Below are 12717 nucleotides of genomic sequence, written 5' to 3'. Positions count from 1 at the left end.
TTAAAGCACAAAGTATTATCCTCAACATTACTTCTGGGTTAAATGACCTTCAACGCCTATCCGAGTTGCAGAGCAATGAAATTACCTCGAGTAAGGAACTATCAGCTGAAAAAGAGAAAATAACCAAGATGGAATAAGTAGCTACATCTTTAAAGAGGGATTACGATATGATGAAGAGGCATTATGAGAACTGCAACAATCAGAGGGCAGAATATAGCAAACAAGTCAATGAACTATCTTTCAGAGAAAAGCAACACTTGAGCAGGATTGATGAACTAGTAAAGGAGAATAATGCTCTAAAAGAACAACTTAAAGCTAAAGAAGAGAATGAAAGACGTATGATAGCTGGGATTCCTGCTCTTGTGAACCGTATATTTAATTGTCAAGCGTTATCTCACAGGATTCGTGAGTTTGTTCGCCTTGCTAAGTCTGCTAAACGGTTGAGTTTTTTCAATTTTATGAAAAGAAAACTTCCAGAACTACCAAATCCAATGCCTATGGTTATTACATCGAAGATCAATGAAAATGCTATCACAGAAGCGGATGCAGCCGGTGCATTAATTGAAAATATGAAGTTTTCTGATCCTGAAAGTCTTTGTAAAAATCCGGATGTAACCATAGACGATGTACTGAATTACACCCCTCAAAATGAATGAAATATTATGTTTATATATGCCTTGCATAACGTTTAATATTGTACTTGCTGTAATTATTAGGAAGATGCCTTAATTTATTAACATTTTCGGAGTGAATAATGCACAAGACATTGACATTGTACCTTGCAACCATTATGGTTATAAATATTGAAATTATATTTTTCGTTATACGCTTTCCGTCATGAAACTCATGAGGAAAAGTGGTGTATTATTTTGCCTTCAACTAGTTTGCAGGACGCCATTTTGCTTTGCACACTGTGTATAAGTTTTGTGTCATGACATTTGTAGATTCACTTTAACGCTTCGATGCTTTAGTGAGTTCTACATGTCTCACTATCGATACAATCATTTTGAGTATGACTGCACTTCTACCACTGAAAGGTTATCTTTCTTTCTGCAGGTAGGGATGACACACAGTTACGTGACACCTGGGCTAAAAAATCCTTGGCCGGTTAGAATTTATGAAAAATATTGCCATAAGAATAATTGCTGTTATTCATATTATAAAGAAATTTTTACATTTATGACTATATCTCATGCATTTGACAGGTGATCAAGCTGCCCATGCATATAGTACTACGCATAAAATTTCTTTAAATTCATTGCATTCCAAGCTCTTTCGTATTCCTTGCCGGAAGGCGCATCAAGCATGTATGATCCATTCTGATTTACTTTTGTGACCTTATAAGGTCCTTCCCATTTTGGTGCTAATTTCCCAAATTTGATTTGCCTGCTTGCCTCATTATCTCGTAGCACCAGATCACCAACTTCAAATTGTGTATGCTTCACTTTCTTATTGTAATATTTTGCCATCTTATGCTTATGATCTGCTTGCTAGATGGCGGCCATCAATCTTCTTTCCTCCAACAAGTTGAGATTCTCCCTTAATGCTTCAGAATTAGCTTCAATATCAAATGCCATAATGCGTTGTGTTGGCACACATATTTCAGCCTGTATTACTGCCCCAGTACCATACACTAAACTGAAAGGTGTTTCCCCCGTGCTCCGCTTTGGAGTTGTCCGGCGTGTCCATAGTATATTTTGCAGTTCGTCAACCCAACCGGTTTGACTTAATTCTAACCGTACCTTAATGCCAGCAACAATCTCTTTGTTGGTAACCTCTACTTGTCCATTCGCTTGATGATGAGCAACAGATGTAAAATTTTGCTTTATGCCTAGCTCCTCACACCAACTTCGAAATGGATTCTCTACAAATTGCTTGCCATTATCACTGACTATTTCGTTTGGAACCCCATAACGGCACACAATATCATGCCAAACAAACTTTTTAACATTTTCTCCTGTAATCTTTGCTAAAGCCTTTGCTTCAACCCACTTTGTGAAAAAATCAATTGCTACTACCAAGAACTTAGCATTACCAGTGCTTCTATTGAATGGCCCTACAATATCAATCGCCCATTTACAGAACGGCCAAGCGGATGACACTGATATCAAGTCATACTTTGGGAGACGTTGGACTGTCCCATGCCTCTAACAATTCTCACATGTTTTTATGATCTCTGCAACATCTCGGTAAAGGGAAGGCCAGAAATATCCTTGTCTCATAATTCGTGATGCCACAGTACGGAAGCCGGAGTGCTGAGAACAAACTCCTTCATGCATTTCCTTGACTACCTTTAATGCTTCATCATTGGTTAAGCACCTCAACAACGGACCATTGTAAGACTTTCGATAAAGAGCACCATTAACTACTTCATACATTGGTGCTGTTACTCTTATCCTTCTGGCTTCTGCCTTGTCAATGGGTAACCCTCCGTCATGCAAATACCTCAGATATGGAGTCATCCAAGTTTCCTTAGCACCTTCAACTATCGCCATAATTGGTTTTTCACGTATTGATTTTCCTTAAGTTCTTCAACCAGCACCCGCTTATGCAAATGATCAAAGGTTAAAGTAGCTAGCTTGCTTAAGACATCAGCCTTCTTATTTTTATTTCGACGGATTTGTACGACTTCAAGGTTATCAAATTTCTTTAAAATTGCTTTTACCAACTTTACATATTGCCTCATTGATGTGTCTCTAGCATCAAACGTTCCATTAACTTGCTGGGCAACAATTTGAGAATCAACGTATGCCCTTAGGTTTGTTATGCCCATTTCCACTGCTATACGCAGGCCGGAGAGTGATGCCTCGTACTCTGCTTCATTGTTAGATGCATAAAAACAAAATTTTAATGCATAAGTATACTCTTCTCCATCTGGACTTGTTAGAACCAGTCCCACACTTGTTCCTTCTTCGCTGGAGGCCCCATCAGTGTGCAATTCCCAAACATCTGTTGTGGTACCATTCTTTCATCATGCTCCACTTTTTCATTTATTTCCAGAAGAAAATCTGCCAATATCTGTCCTTTAACTGCATTTCGGGGAGCGAAATTGATTTCATATTCCCCCAACTCAATGGCCCATTTCGCCAGACGGCCAGATGACTTTGGACGACGGAGTATTTGCTTCAACGATTGATCTGTTAACACCAAGATAGGATGACCTTGAAAATACCTTCGTAAACGTCATGCAGTATGCATAAGGGCATAAACCATGCGATGAAGTGGTGGATAATTCGTTTCACTGAGCTGCAATACTTTGCTAACAAAATATATGGGCATTTGCACGCCGTTTCGTTATGCGATTAAGACAGAACTAATTGCTTCTTTTGAGATAGCTAAATACAAAATTAAGGTCTCCCCTTCTTTTAGTGCTGTTAATGTGGGTAACGTTTTCAACAACTGCTTGACCTCTTGGAATGCATTTTCGGCTTCCGCCGTCCATACAAAATATTTTTTATTTAGACAGCCTTTTAACAGCTTCATGAATGGAAGCGACTTTTCAGCTACTCTGGACAAAAATCTTGTTAATGCTGCTAAACATCCATGTAATCTTTGAACGTCTTTCTTGCTGGCTGGCGATTTCATGTTTTCAATTGCTTGAATTTTATTAGGATTAGCTTTGATACCTCGTTCTGTAACAATATGGCCTAAAAATTTTCCTTCTTCTACGCCAAACGTGCACTTCTTGGGATTTAACTTCATATTAATTTTTCGCAAGGATGCAAAAGTCTCTTGTATATCCCGTAACATTTTGTCTTCTGTATGACTTTTTATGACAATATCGTCAACATAAGCCTCCAAATTTCATCCAATTTGATCCTTAAATGCCATATCAATAAGTCGTTGATATGTTGCTCCTGCATTCTTCAAACCAAAAGGCATTTTCATGTAACAGAATATGCCTTCCGTCGTGTGAAAAGCCGTTTTGTCTTCATCTTTTAAAGCCATAGGTATTTGATGATACCCCTTAGCTGCATCTAAGAAACATTTAAATCGATACCCTGCCAATGATTCAACCTTCCAATCGATTTCAGGTAAGGGATAATTATCCTTTGGGCATGCTTTATTGATATCTGTGAAATCCACACACATCCACCATGAGTTGTCCGGCTTCCTAACCATGACCGGATTGGCCACCCATGTCTGATATTTAACCTCTCGCAAGATTTCAGCATCCACCAAACTTCGTACCTCATCAAGGAGGAATTTGCTTCTTTCTGGCGTCATGCCTCGTTTCTTCTGACAAACAGGATGTATGTTAGGATTCATATTTAACCTATGTTCTGCCACTTCCCTTGGGACACCGGTCATATCAGACGGTTGCCATGCAAAGATGTCTAAATTTGTTGCCAAAATGTTGTACAACTTTTCCTTACATGCCGTAGATAACGTATGCCCAATTATGATTTTTTTGATCTGGAAACTGTAAATTTGGCGAGATTGACCCATCATCATGTATTATTGGCTTAATTATTGCTTTGGTTACTTGAGAACACTCAATTGACTTCTGCCGTTCTGCATACAACGTTGCTATTCCGCCTGGCATTGGAAACTTCATCATGCCATGCACAGTTGACGTTACAGCCCCAAACATCATTAAAGCAGTTCTTCCCAAAATTATGTTGTATTGTGAATTTACTTTAACCACCAGGAACTCAATGTTGGCTGCACGTTTTAGGGGTGGTTTGCCCAAGACTACTTCAAGCAGAATACTTCCTTCAGACCAAGATGGCTCACTTGTAAAACTTGCTAACGGCACGTATGTTTCCTTCATTTTTTCTTGCACATCTTTGGGAAGCTGTATGAAGCAATGTTCATACATAATGTCTGCTCCAGCTCCTGTGTCAGTGTAAATGTTGTGTATTAAGTAATTAGCAACTCGTGCTTCTATAACCACTGGACCATCGGATGGATTTGTGTTAAACATAGAAGGAAATGATATTAATTGTTCTTTCCAATCTTCTAACACTTCTGCCTTCCTCCATTGTCCAGCTTTCTATGGATGTATCATGCCTACTTCTATGGGCACCAATTCGTTATCCTCGCCTTCTTTGTCAGTATTGATGAGATGATTCGTCTTAATAATGGATGGCGCTATTGTTAACACCTATTTCCTTATGAGGTAAGGATTAGTGTATCAACACAATACTAGATGTGTCTAGCTAAGAGTGTGAGAATGTTGCCGATTGATTTTTACCCTCGGAAAATAATTCATGCAGACCCGGTTCACAAGTATAGAAACTTGTGGGGTGGCTTAATCAATCTTTTTGTCCGTTGAGCGTTAAACTGTTAGCCGAATGACTTCTAGTGAGAGAAAGTACTGTGAGAGAGAGAAAGGTGAAGTCTCTGCTCTCAAGTTGTCAGAATGTCTAAATGTGTAAAATGATGACCCAAGGGGTCTATTTATAGTGTCAGATCCACCGGATTAGTCGGGGACACGTGTCAGATGATGATACGTTCTGTTATTTGTAATCCGAAATTTACGCTGAGTGGGGTGCTCTCCGATCAGGGCTTATGTGCTAGGCGGCCTTCAGGGCTTACGCATGACGAAAGCAGCCTGTATCGTGGAGAACGCTTAACGGATAGTCTCATAAACTGTTGTTCTCAGTTTTCCTGATGCTAACTACACACGATCATTATGCTTTTATGCGTGTATACAATAGGATACATCATTAAATACAATGCCAAATCGACGGCCTAATACAACTGCTACATATTAAAATACAAGAAAAACTGTAAAGCTACCATTTAACATCCCAAATGACTTCAACCTCTCTAATAGCACTTGACTGTTTGACTTTGAAAGTCAACAGCTTACACTTGATATAATCCTGAATTAAATTACAAACTCCTTCCACTTTCCTGGATACCTTTTTGAAAATTCTGTTGTTTCTTTCTTGCCAAATATGATACACACATGCTGCAACAACCAAACGGTTTAAAATACTCCAAATGTTTCTCTTTGCAGGATACCTGCAAATACCCTGAACTAGGCCCTGCAGGTCATTAGGCAACCCTTTATACGATAGTTTTTGCTTCATTTGCTCCCAAACAACCAAGCAGAAATTACATTGAAAGAATAAATGGTTGATAGAATCTGCTTCTAAGCCACAGAAAGCACATTTTAAATCCTGATTGGGCATCCATTTCAACATTTTATCTTGAGTGCTCAGCCTTTTAAGAATAGCCAACCATAAGATAAAAGCATGTTTTAGATCATACCCTTGAACCATACTGCTTCATACCAATTAACTTTAGCTCTATTAATCCTGAGGTCCAACCATACTTGTTGAGTAGAAAAAGCGACTTTCTTGCCTTCATTATTAATCCAATGAAACAACAAACTACCATTGACTAATTCTGACCCAATGTGATGCTCAATTTTATCTCCGAGTTTAAGCAGGAATTTCCAACCCCAACTATCACTTTGACTTGGAGCAATATCCCAAAAAGATTGACTTTTTAATTTGACTAAGTTAACCCAAACACTCCATAATGACTTGTCTTTAACAAGAGTTCTCCAAATCTATTTTACAATAAGTACTTCATTCCACTCTTTTAGTGGTTTTAGACGAAGACCACCTTGATCTTTAGGAACACAAACATCTTTCCATGATACTTTGGCCTTGCCTTTTGACTACTCAGGTTGACTCTACTAGAAACCTGATATGCCATTAACGGACGGTTTTATTTGTACGGTGTCGTTAGGTCGCAGGATGTCCGATTTGGTAGCACACAGTGTCTTCGTTTATTTATATTTTGCGGGGCCTAAATTCACTTTTACTTTCTAAGGTGTAGAAGGTGTAAGTTAACCTAGTGTCATATTTTTATGCTGATTAACGAATTGAAGATCAAGTGGATAATTGTCTTTTAGTTAAATTACCTGGATAAAAGATAGTAGTTGATTTTAGCTAAAGGTCCTAAATGCAGAAAAGTAAATAAAGTGGAAGGATATTCGGAGTATGCAGAACAGGGAAATGTTGACCAAGATATCAGTATTGGGTTAGGAAAAGGTAATTATGCTTATCTTAAGACTATGCTTGGAATGATGTAGATCTGGTTGGATGAGCCAATTACACAGACCTACTTGTCTCTGAACTCTCAGAGTTCTCTTTGAGCAGTGAGAAGTATGTCACTTGGTCATATAATTGAAGGGTAACAACACCTCGGAGGTTATCCTCATTAAAGTACTAGGTTTATTAGTGAGTTAAGCTCTAATCCTAATCCTCGTTATCAGTTTAGATAACTGAATAACAACGTGGCGTGTTGATTGAACACTGATCACAAACAGAAGGAATCTGTCGGCTTAAGTTGGCAAAACCTTAAATGAAAACTAACAACCATTCCATCATACTAATGAGATCACAACAATTCAAACATTATACAACATCACAGTTAATATACTGATAGTAAAGCAGATAGAAACCTAATGAATACCTAAACAGTTGATATGACTAAGACCTAGGGCAACAATCAAATAAGAACATGCAATAGGCTTGGGTCATACAGTAAAGGCACTAACTAGATCTTAACAGCCCCTAAGAGGTCTCTTCGGAACAGTCAATAGGCATACTAGGTCATTCATGTCTCAATTCCTAAGTTCCGTGTCCTATAAGTGCATTAGATGCCTCTCGGGAACTCCGACCATACCGAGTTCATAGAATCTTCAGATACAGTATAACCAGGGGTCTTAATCATATGAAGTAGCTAATTTCATATAGGTGGACAAGTCCTGATCACAACCTAGGTTGGTCAATCCTTAAGATGCTAGCATACAAATCTACCAGACTTCCTAGTTCAGTATTATAACAGTAATCGTACTAAATTAACATAATTACGCTAACCCAAACTTCTATCATGGCAACATACAGATTAATTAAGCTATCATGGCAATATCGAAATGCATTATTAAACAAAAAAAGTAAGAACACATGTTTAATACAAAAGACAAGCGTTTTCGATAAAAACCTGACAAGGCGGAGAAATCTGCCCGAGATCGCAGGGACTCGCCGGGATATCCTCCAGAAAATAAAAGTTAAGCTAACTACTACTAAAAACTAACTAAAAGATTGAAAATATGAAATGAATTACAAATTGAGTGTGTGTTGTAATGGATGGAGAGAGCCCTTTAAATAGACTCTATTTTTGCCTGCAAACGGCTGGCAAGCCATTTGGCAGGCCGTATTTGGCAAGCCGTTTGCAAGGCAAGCCATTTCTTGAGGCCATTTGCTGGACCATTTGGCAGGCCGTTTTCCATACTGGCAAGCCGTATGGTAGGCCGTTTTTGGTGCCTGGTCAGTCTTGATTCACTGGATCGTAACTTGATTTCTTGTCTTTCACCGTTTTCGCTTTAGAATCTTCGTTTTAGCTCCGTTTTATTTGATTCTTTTTGCATTGCCTTCGTAATTACTTGATATACAAAATCAACTAAAAAAGAGATAATTTTACCGACAAAGTTTAAATCTTTATTGTTCTAGGGCTTAATTTAGGGGGTAAAAATGTGACTTTTTGCCCGATATCAAAACCCTTTAACAACTTATCAATTTCTTCCACAACACCATAAGGAATAACATAAACTGATGCCTAATAAGTCTGCATTATTGATAAAATAGACGCAACTAATTGCAACCTACCTGCATATGATAGCTTCCTTGTTTTCCAATTACTAACCTTTTTTCTCACCCTATCAACCAAGCATTTGAAATCTTTAATACCTAATCTTTTGGCCAATAAAGGAACACCTAAATACTTCATTGGTAGGACACCAATTTCAAATGGAAACACCTTAAGAATATTGTTCCTGATGATTGGCTTTACACTACCAAAAAATATAGTACTCTTGTTGATATTTGGGAGCAAACCATACACCTAACCAAATACATCTAAAACTTTCTTCACCACTTTAACTGATGCCACATCACCATTACACAGAACTAATAAATCATCAGCAAAGTAGATATGAGTGAGTTTCATACCTTTACATTTGAAATGATATTTGAACCTGCTACTTGATTGTGTAAACTTCTTCATTAACAATGAGAAGACTTCCATAACCAGAGTGAATAAGTAAGGTGATATAGGATCCCCTTGTCTAAGACCTCTACCACCTTTAAAGAAACCTTCAACCTCACCATTAACACATATGGAAAAAGATGAACTAGTGATACAAGTCATTATCCAATTTACCATCTTCTCATGAAAACCAAACTGAACCAAGATATCCTTCAAAAACTTCCAGTCAATTGTATCATAAGCCTTTTGGATATCTATCTTAAGAGCTCATCTTGTTGGACCTTTAGATCTGCTATATCCCTTTAATACCTCCTGGGCTACCAAAATATTATCATGAATTGACCTCTCGGGAAGAAATGCACTCTGGTTGCAGCTCACCAACTTATCAAGCCCAGACTTTAATCTATTGGTGAGGATCTTACTTATGCATTTATATAGAACATTACAACAAGCAATGGGTCTATATTCTGAAACTTTATTAGGGGTATCAATCTTAGGAATTAAAGCAATTAATGTAGTGTTAACTTGCCTCAAAAGCTTTCCTGTGTCAAAAAACTCTTTAATAGCCAAACAAACATCATGACCAATTATGCTCCAAGCTTTCTTAAAGAATTGAGCAGAATACCTATCTGGACCAGCAGATTTGTTACCATCTATGTCAAACATGGCTATTTTTATTTCTTCATTAGTAATAGGACCCACCATATCCATAGCTTCTTGATCAAAAAGCTTAACATTGAAAATATCCCCAAATTCTTCAATTGGTCTACAATTATTGCTAACACCTAAGAAATTCTTAAAATGTTTGACAAATTGCTCTCCCACTTCATCACCATAAAACCTAGTACCTTGATCATCACAGATACTTTCAAACTTATGCTTTTGCTTCCTGCATTTCACAATACTATGAAATAATTTGGAATTTCTATCACCCTCAGCAAGCCATTTAACCTTAGCCTTCTGTCTTAACAGTGTAAGTTCATCTTGTTTTTCCCTTTCATATTCAAGAAAGGTGTTAGAAGCAACTACTCTGGCACTATGATCATGAGGATTATTTTCTACATCACTTTGGCATTTCTGTAATTTTTCCTTTAATTCAACCACATTCTGAAATACATTACCATATTTCCAATTCAAATTCTTAAGATCTTTCTTCAACATCTTCAACTTACTCACTACTTGGAACATTTTATGGCCTGCTACATTACTATTCCACTTTTATGCAACAATATCCAGAAACTCTTCTTTGTCTGCAATATGATTCATGAATCTAAATGAGCTCTTCTTTTTAGGTTTACCATTAGGCACCCCTATTATTGTTGGACTATGATCGGAAACCAAAAAAGGAAGAAATACCCCATATGCTTGAGAATAATGAACAAATAACTCTCATTGACCATTATTCTATCCAACTTTCTTAAAACATTATATAAGGGATTTTTAAGTGACTTTGTCCATGTGAAATGAAACCATGTGTTGCCCAAATCCTCTACCTCAATGTCATTAATACATGAATTGAACTCAATCATTTCACCAGAGATAGTAGAGCATCCTGAACTGTGTTCATTAACCCCTATGGTAACATTAAAGTCCCCCATAAACACCCATGGATGCTTATTAACTATAATTGCTTGAGCTTTGAGTTCCTCCCACAACTGAGATCTTTGTCTTCCATTATTACTAGCATATATAAAGCTACAATAATACTTCATCCTTTTGTCAACAGTTTCTATCAAACAAAAAATCACTTGTTTGGCCACATGAATAACCATAACATTCACCAAATTGGTATCCCATCCTACAACTATTCTGCAACTATTGGAACTGAACTTTACATATGATACCCAACTCCAATTATCAAAAACATAACTACAAGCCTTATTAATTCCATGTGGCTGAAGATTTGTTTCTATAACTATACAAACACTTATTCTTTCATTTCTAATAAAATCCCTAACTTCATCCTATTTATTCTTATTACACATACCCCTAATATTCCAACTTACAGTTTTAAAATCCATTGAGTTTAAAGGACCTCTTCCAGAATACCTGGATCAATACCATTCACTTCATTTTCCCTCAAATGACTATCATTCTGCAGACTGGACTCCAATACATCATTCTCAGATTTGGAATTATCTTCATTTTCTGATAACACTGCATATTTGTTCATACTTGCTAGCAAATCCTTTACATTATTAGCATTTAATCTCCATGGTTTATTAGGTGTTTTGGGTACAGGCTTTGCAACAGGAACTTTAGGAACATAAATTTACTTTGGAACCTGTTTCATAATCTTGTTGAACACCTTCTTAGGTTTAACAGCTTCAAAACCATCCTTATCCATTACCTTTTGTTTCTCTTTATTCTCTAGTTCTGCACTTGTTCTTGGTCTCACCTTTCAATCATCATGATTGTGACCAAATACAGCACAATGATGACACACAGCAGGTTTCTAGTCATACTCAACTTTCACCTGCTAAATGCCTTTTATTGTGTTCATATTATCTCTATAATGAATATCAACGTGGTTAGCATATCCCTTAGCTGCTTCAACTTCCATCATTACTCTAGCATAACCAACTCTCCCTACTCCTTTGTGACACATACTATTAGTCATGTTATCCATACCAAGTGGTGTTCCCAATTTGCTTGCAATAGTACTTAAACCCTTTGGGCTCCATGCTTCTAATGGTACATTTGCCAGTTTAACCCACATAGGAAGCTTAGTTGGTTCAACTTTCTCAATATTAATGTCAGGACTCCATTTATCAACAAACAAAGGCTTACCATTAACAATCCATGGTCCTTTATCTATTACCTCATTCATGCCCTCAATTGTCTTAAACTTGAAATAACAGATTTGTTTCTGATCCATATTTATATCCTTAATGCCATACTTGTTCCACATCCTCCTAAGATTACTTTGAAGTACACCATAGGGCATATTACTACCTATCACATATCCATAAGCAGTTTTATCCCATCTACTAGCCCCTTCAGCAACAAAAACCTCATAAAACACAACTATATCCTCACCATCACCATTCTTAACTAAAGGCACAAAGCTAAGCTTATTATCCAATTCAGATTTAGCAATGTTAGCATAAGTGCTTTGCTTTCTTGTGCTTTGAGACTTAATGGGTATAGCTGTATCAGTGCTAACATTAACATCAGAATCATTAACAATATTAATAGGACCAGAATCATTAGCAATCTTCTCAATACCAATAGGAGTAGTTTTATAGGTCATACCAATAGTTGGGAATTCATCTGTACTATATGATTTGAGTAGATCTGCAATATTCGTATCCTTCGTCTGTTCCTTAGTTGAACCTGTTTCATCCTTATTACCAGCATTCTCAGGATCAACTTCCTCCTTAGCAGAGCTCTGATCACTCGTTGCCTCTTGTGATTTCAAATTGTGGACTGAATTCGAGAATTTAATTGGAATTCTAACTTTACGTTTCGATCGCTTGGCATGAGACATGATAATACACAAAAACAAATGACCTATGAGCTAATTGATGAATACGATGGAAAAGAGGATTGAAAATTATATAGAATCACTGTTTGATTGACGAAATTGATTCACAAATCTCCAAATTAGGACTCAATTGGCATTTGAAAAATCTCCCGCCAAAATCGCCTTAGAGAGGAGAGAGAATTTATGGATGATAAACCATTTCTCGTGTTCATCCTTAA

General features: G+C 37.1%; 3 protein-coding genes across 3 annotated transcripts; all 3 read right to left on the bottom strand.

Annotated features, from left to right (window-relative positions):
* Positions 1-1190: 1190 nt before the first annotated feature.
* Positions 1191-2495, bottom strand: LOC139875737 (uncharacterized). The gene is made up of 3 exons (XM_071863044.1): positions 2162-2495; positions 1743-1981; positions 1191-1214 (listed from the first exon to the last, which is right to left on the bottom strand). The coding sequence occupies exons 1-3, from the start codon at positions 2493-2495 to the stop codon at positions 1191-1193; spliced, it is 597 nt and encodes a 198-aa protein (XP_071719145.1).
* A 3010-nt stretch (positions 2496-5505) lies between these two features.
* Positions 5506-8754, bottom strand: LOC139875736 (uncharacterized). The gene is made up of 4 exons (XM_071863043.1): positions 8671-8754; positions 6246-6526; positions 5746-6174; positions 5506-5557 (listed from the first exon to the last, which is right to left on the bottom strand). The coding sequence occupies exons 1-4, from the start codon at positions 8752-8754 to the stop codon at positions 5506-5508; spliced, it is 846 nt and encodes a 281-aa protein (XP_071719144.1).
* Positions 8755-8868: 114 nt separating this feature from the next.
* Positions 8869-12502, bottom strand: LOC139875735 (uncharacterized). Its single transcript, XM_071863042.1, has 6 exons — positions 11540-12502; positions 11297-11410; positions 11062-11254; positions 10506-10741; positions 9322-10119; positions 8869-9207 (listed from the first exon to the last, which is right to left on the bottom strand). The coding sequence occupies exons 1-6, from the start codon at positions 12500-12502 to the stop codon at positions 8869-8871; spliced, it is 2643 nt and encodes an 880-aa protein (XP_071719143.1).
* Positions 12503-12717: the final 215 nt, after the last annotated feature.

This window comes from Rutidosis leptorrhynchoides, chromosome 11 (genome assembly GCF_046630445.1).
Source record: "Rutidosis leptorrhynchoides isolate AG116_Rl617_1_P2 chromosome 11, CSIRO_AGI_Rlap_v1, whole genome shotgun sequence".
In the NCBI taxonomy this organism is placed as follows: domain Eukaryota; kingdom Viridiplantae; phylum Streptophyta; class Magnoliopsida; order Asterales; family Asteraceae; genus Rutidosis; species Rutidosis leptorrhynchoides.
This window is presented reverse-complemented; position numbering and strand designations above follow the sequence as displayed.

Coding starts and splice junctions, on each gene's coding strand:
- LOC139875737 (XM_071863044.1), bottom strand. CDS start 2,495: ATGGCGATAGTTGAAGGTGCTAAGGAAACTTGGATGACTCCATATCTG. Junction 1,982..2,161: donor TGCAGAGATCATAAAAACAT/GTGAGAATTGTT, acceptor AGTGGGTTGAAG/CAAAGGCTTTAGCAAAGATT. Junction 1,215..1,742: donor AGATTGTTGCTGGCATTAAG/GTACGGTTAGAA, acceptor ATGCATGGGCAG/CTTGATCACCTGTCAAATGC.
- LOC139875736 (XM_071863043.1), bottom strand. CDS start 8,754: ATGAAGTATTTAGGTGTTCCTTTATTGGCCAAAAGATTAGGTATTAAA. Junction 6,175..6,245: donor AATAGAGCTAAAGTTAATTG/GTATGAAGCAGT, acceptor TATTCTTAAAAG/GCTGAGCACTCAAGATAAAA. Junction 5,558..5,745: donor GTCATTTGGGATGTTAAATG/GTAGCTTTACAG, acceptor TCCACGATACAG/GCTGCTTTCGTCATGCGTAA.
- LOC139875735 (XM_071863042.1), bottom strand. CDS start 12,502: ATGTCTCATGCCAAGCGATCGAAACGTAAAGTTAGAATTCCAATTAAA. Junction 11,411..11,539: donor CTAAGGGATATGCTAACCAC/GTTGATATTCAT, acceptor GATGATTGAAAG/GTGAGACCAAGAACAAGTGC. Junction 11,255..11,296: donor TCAACAAGATTATGAAACAG/GTTCCAAAGTAA, acceptor CCTGTTGCAAAG/CCTGTACCCAAAACACCTAA.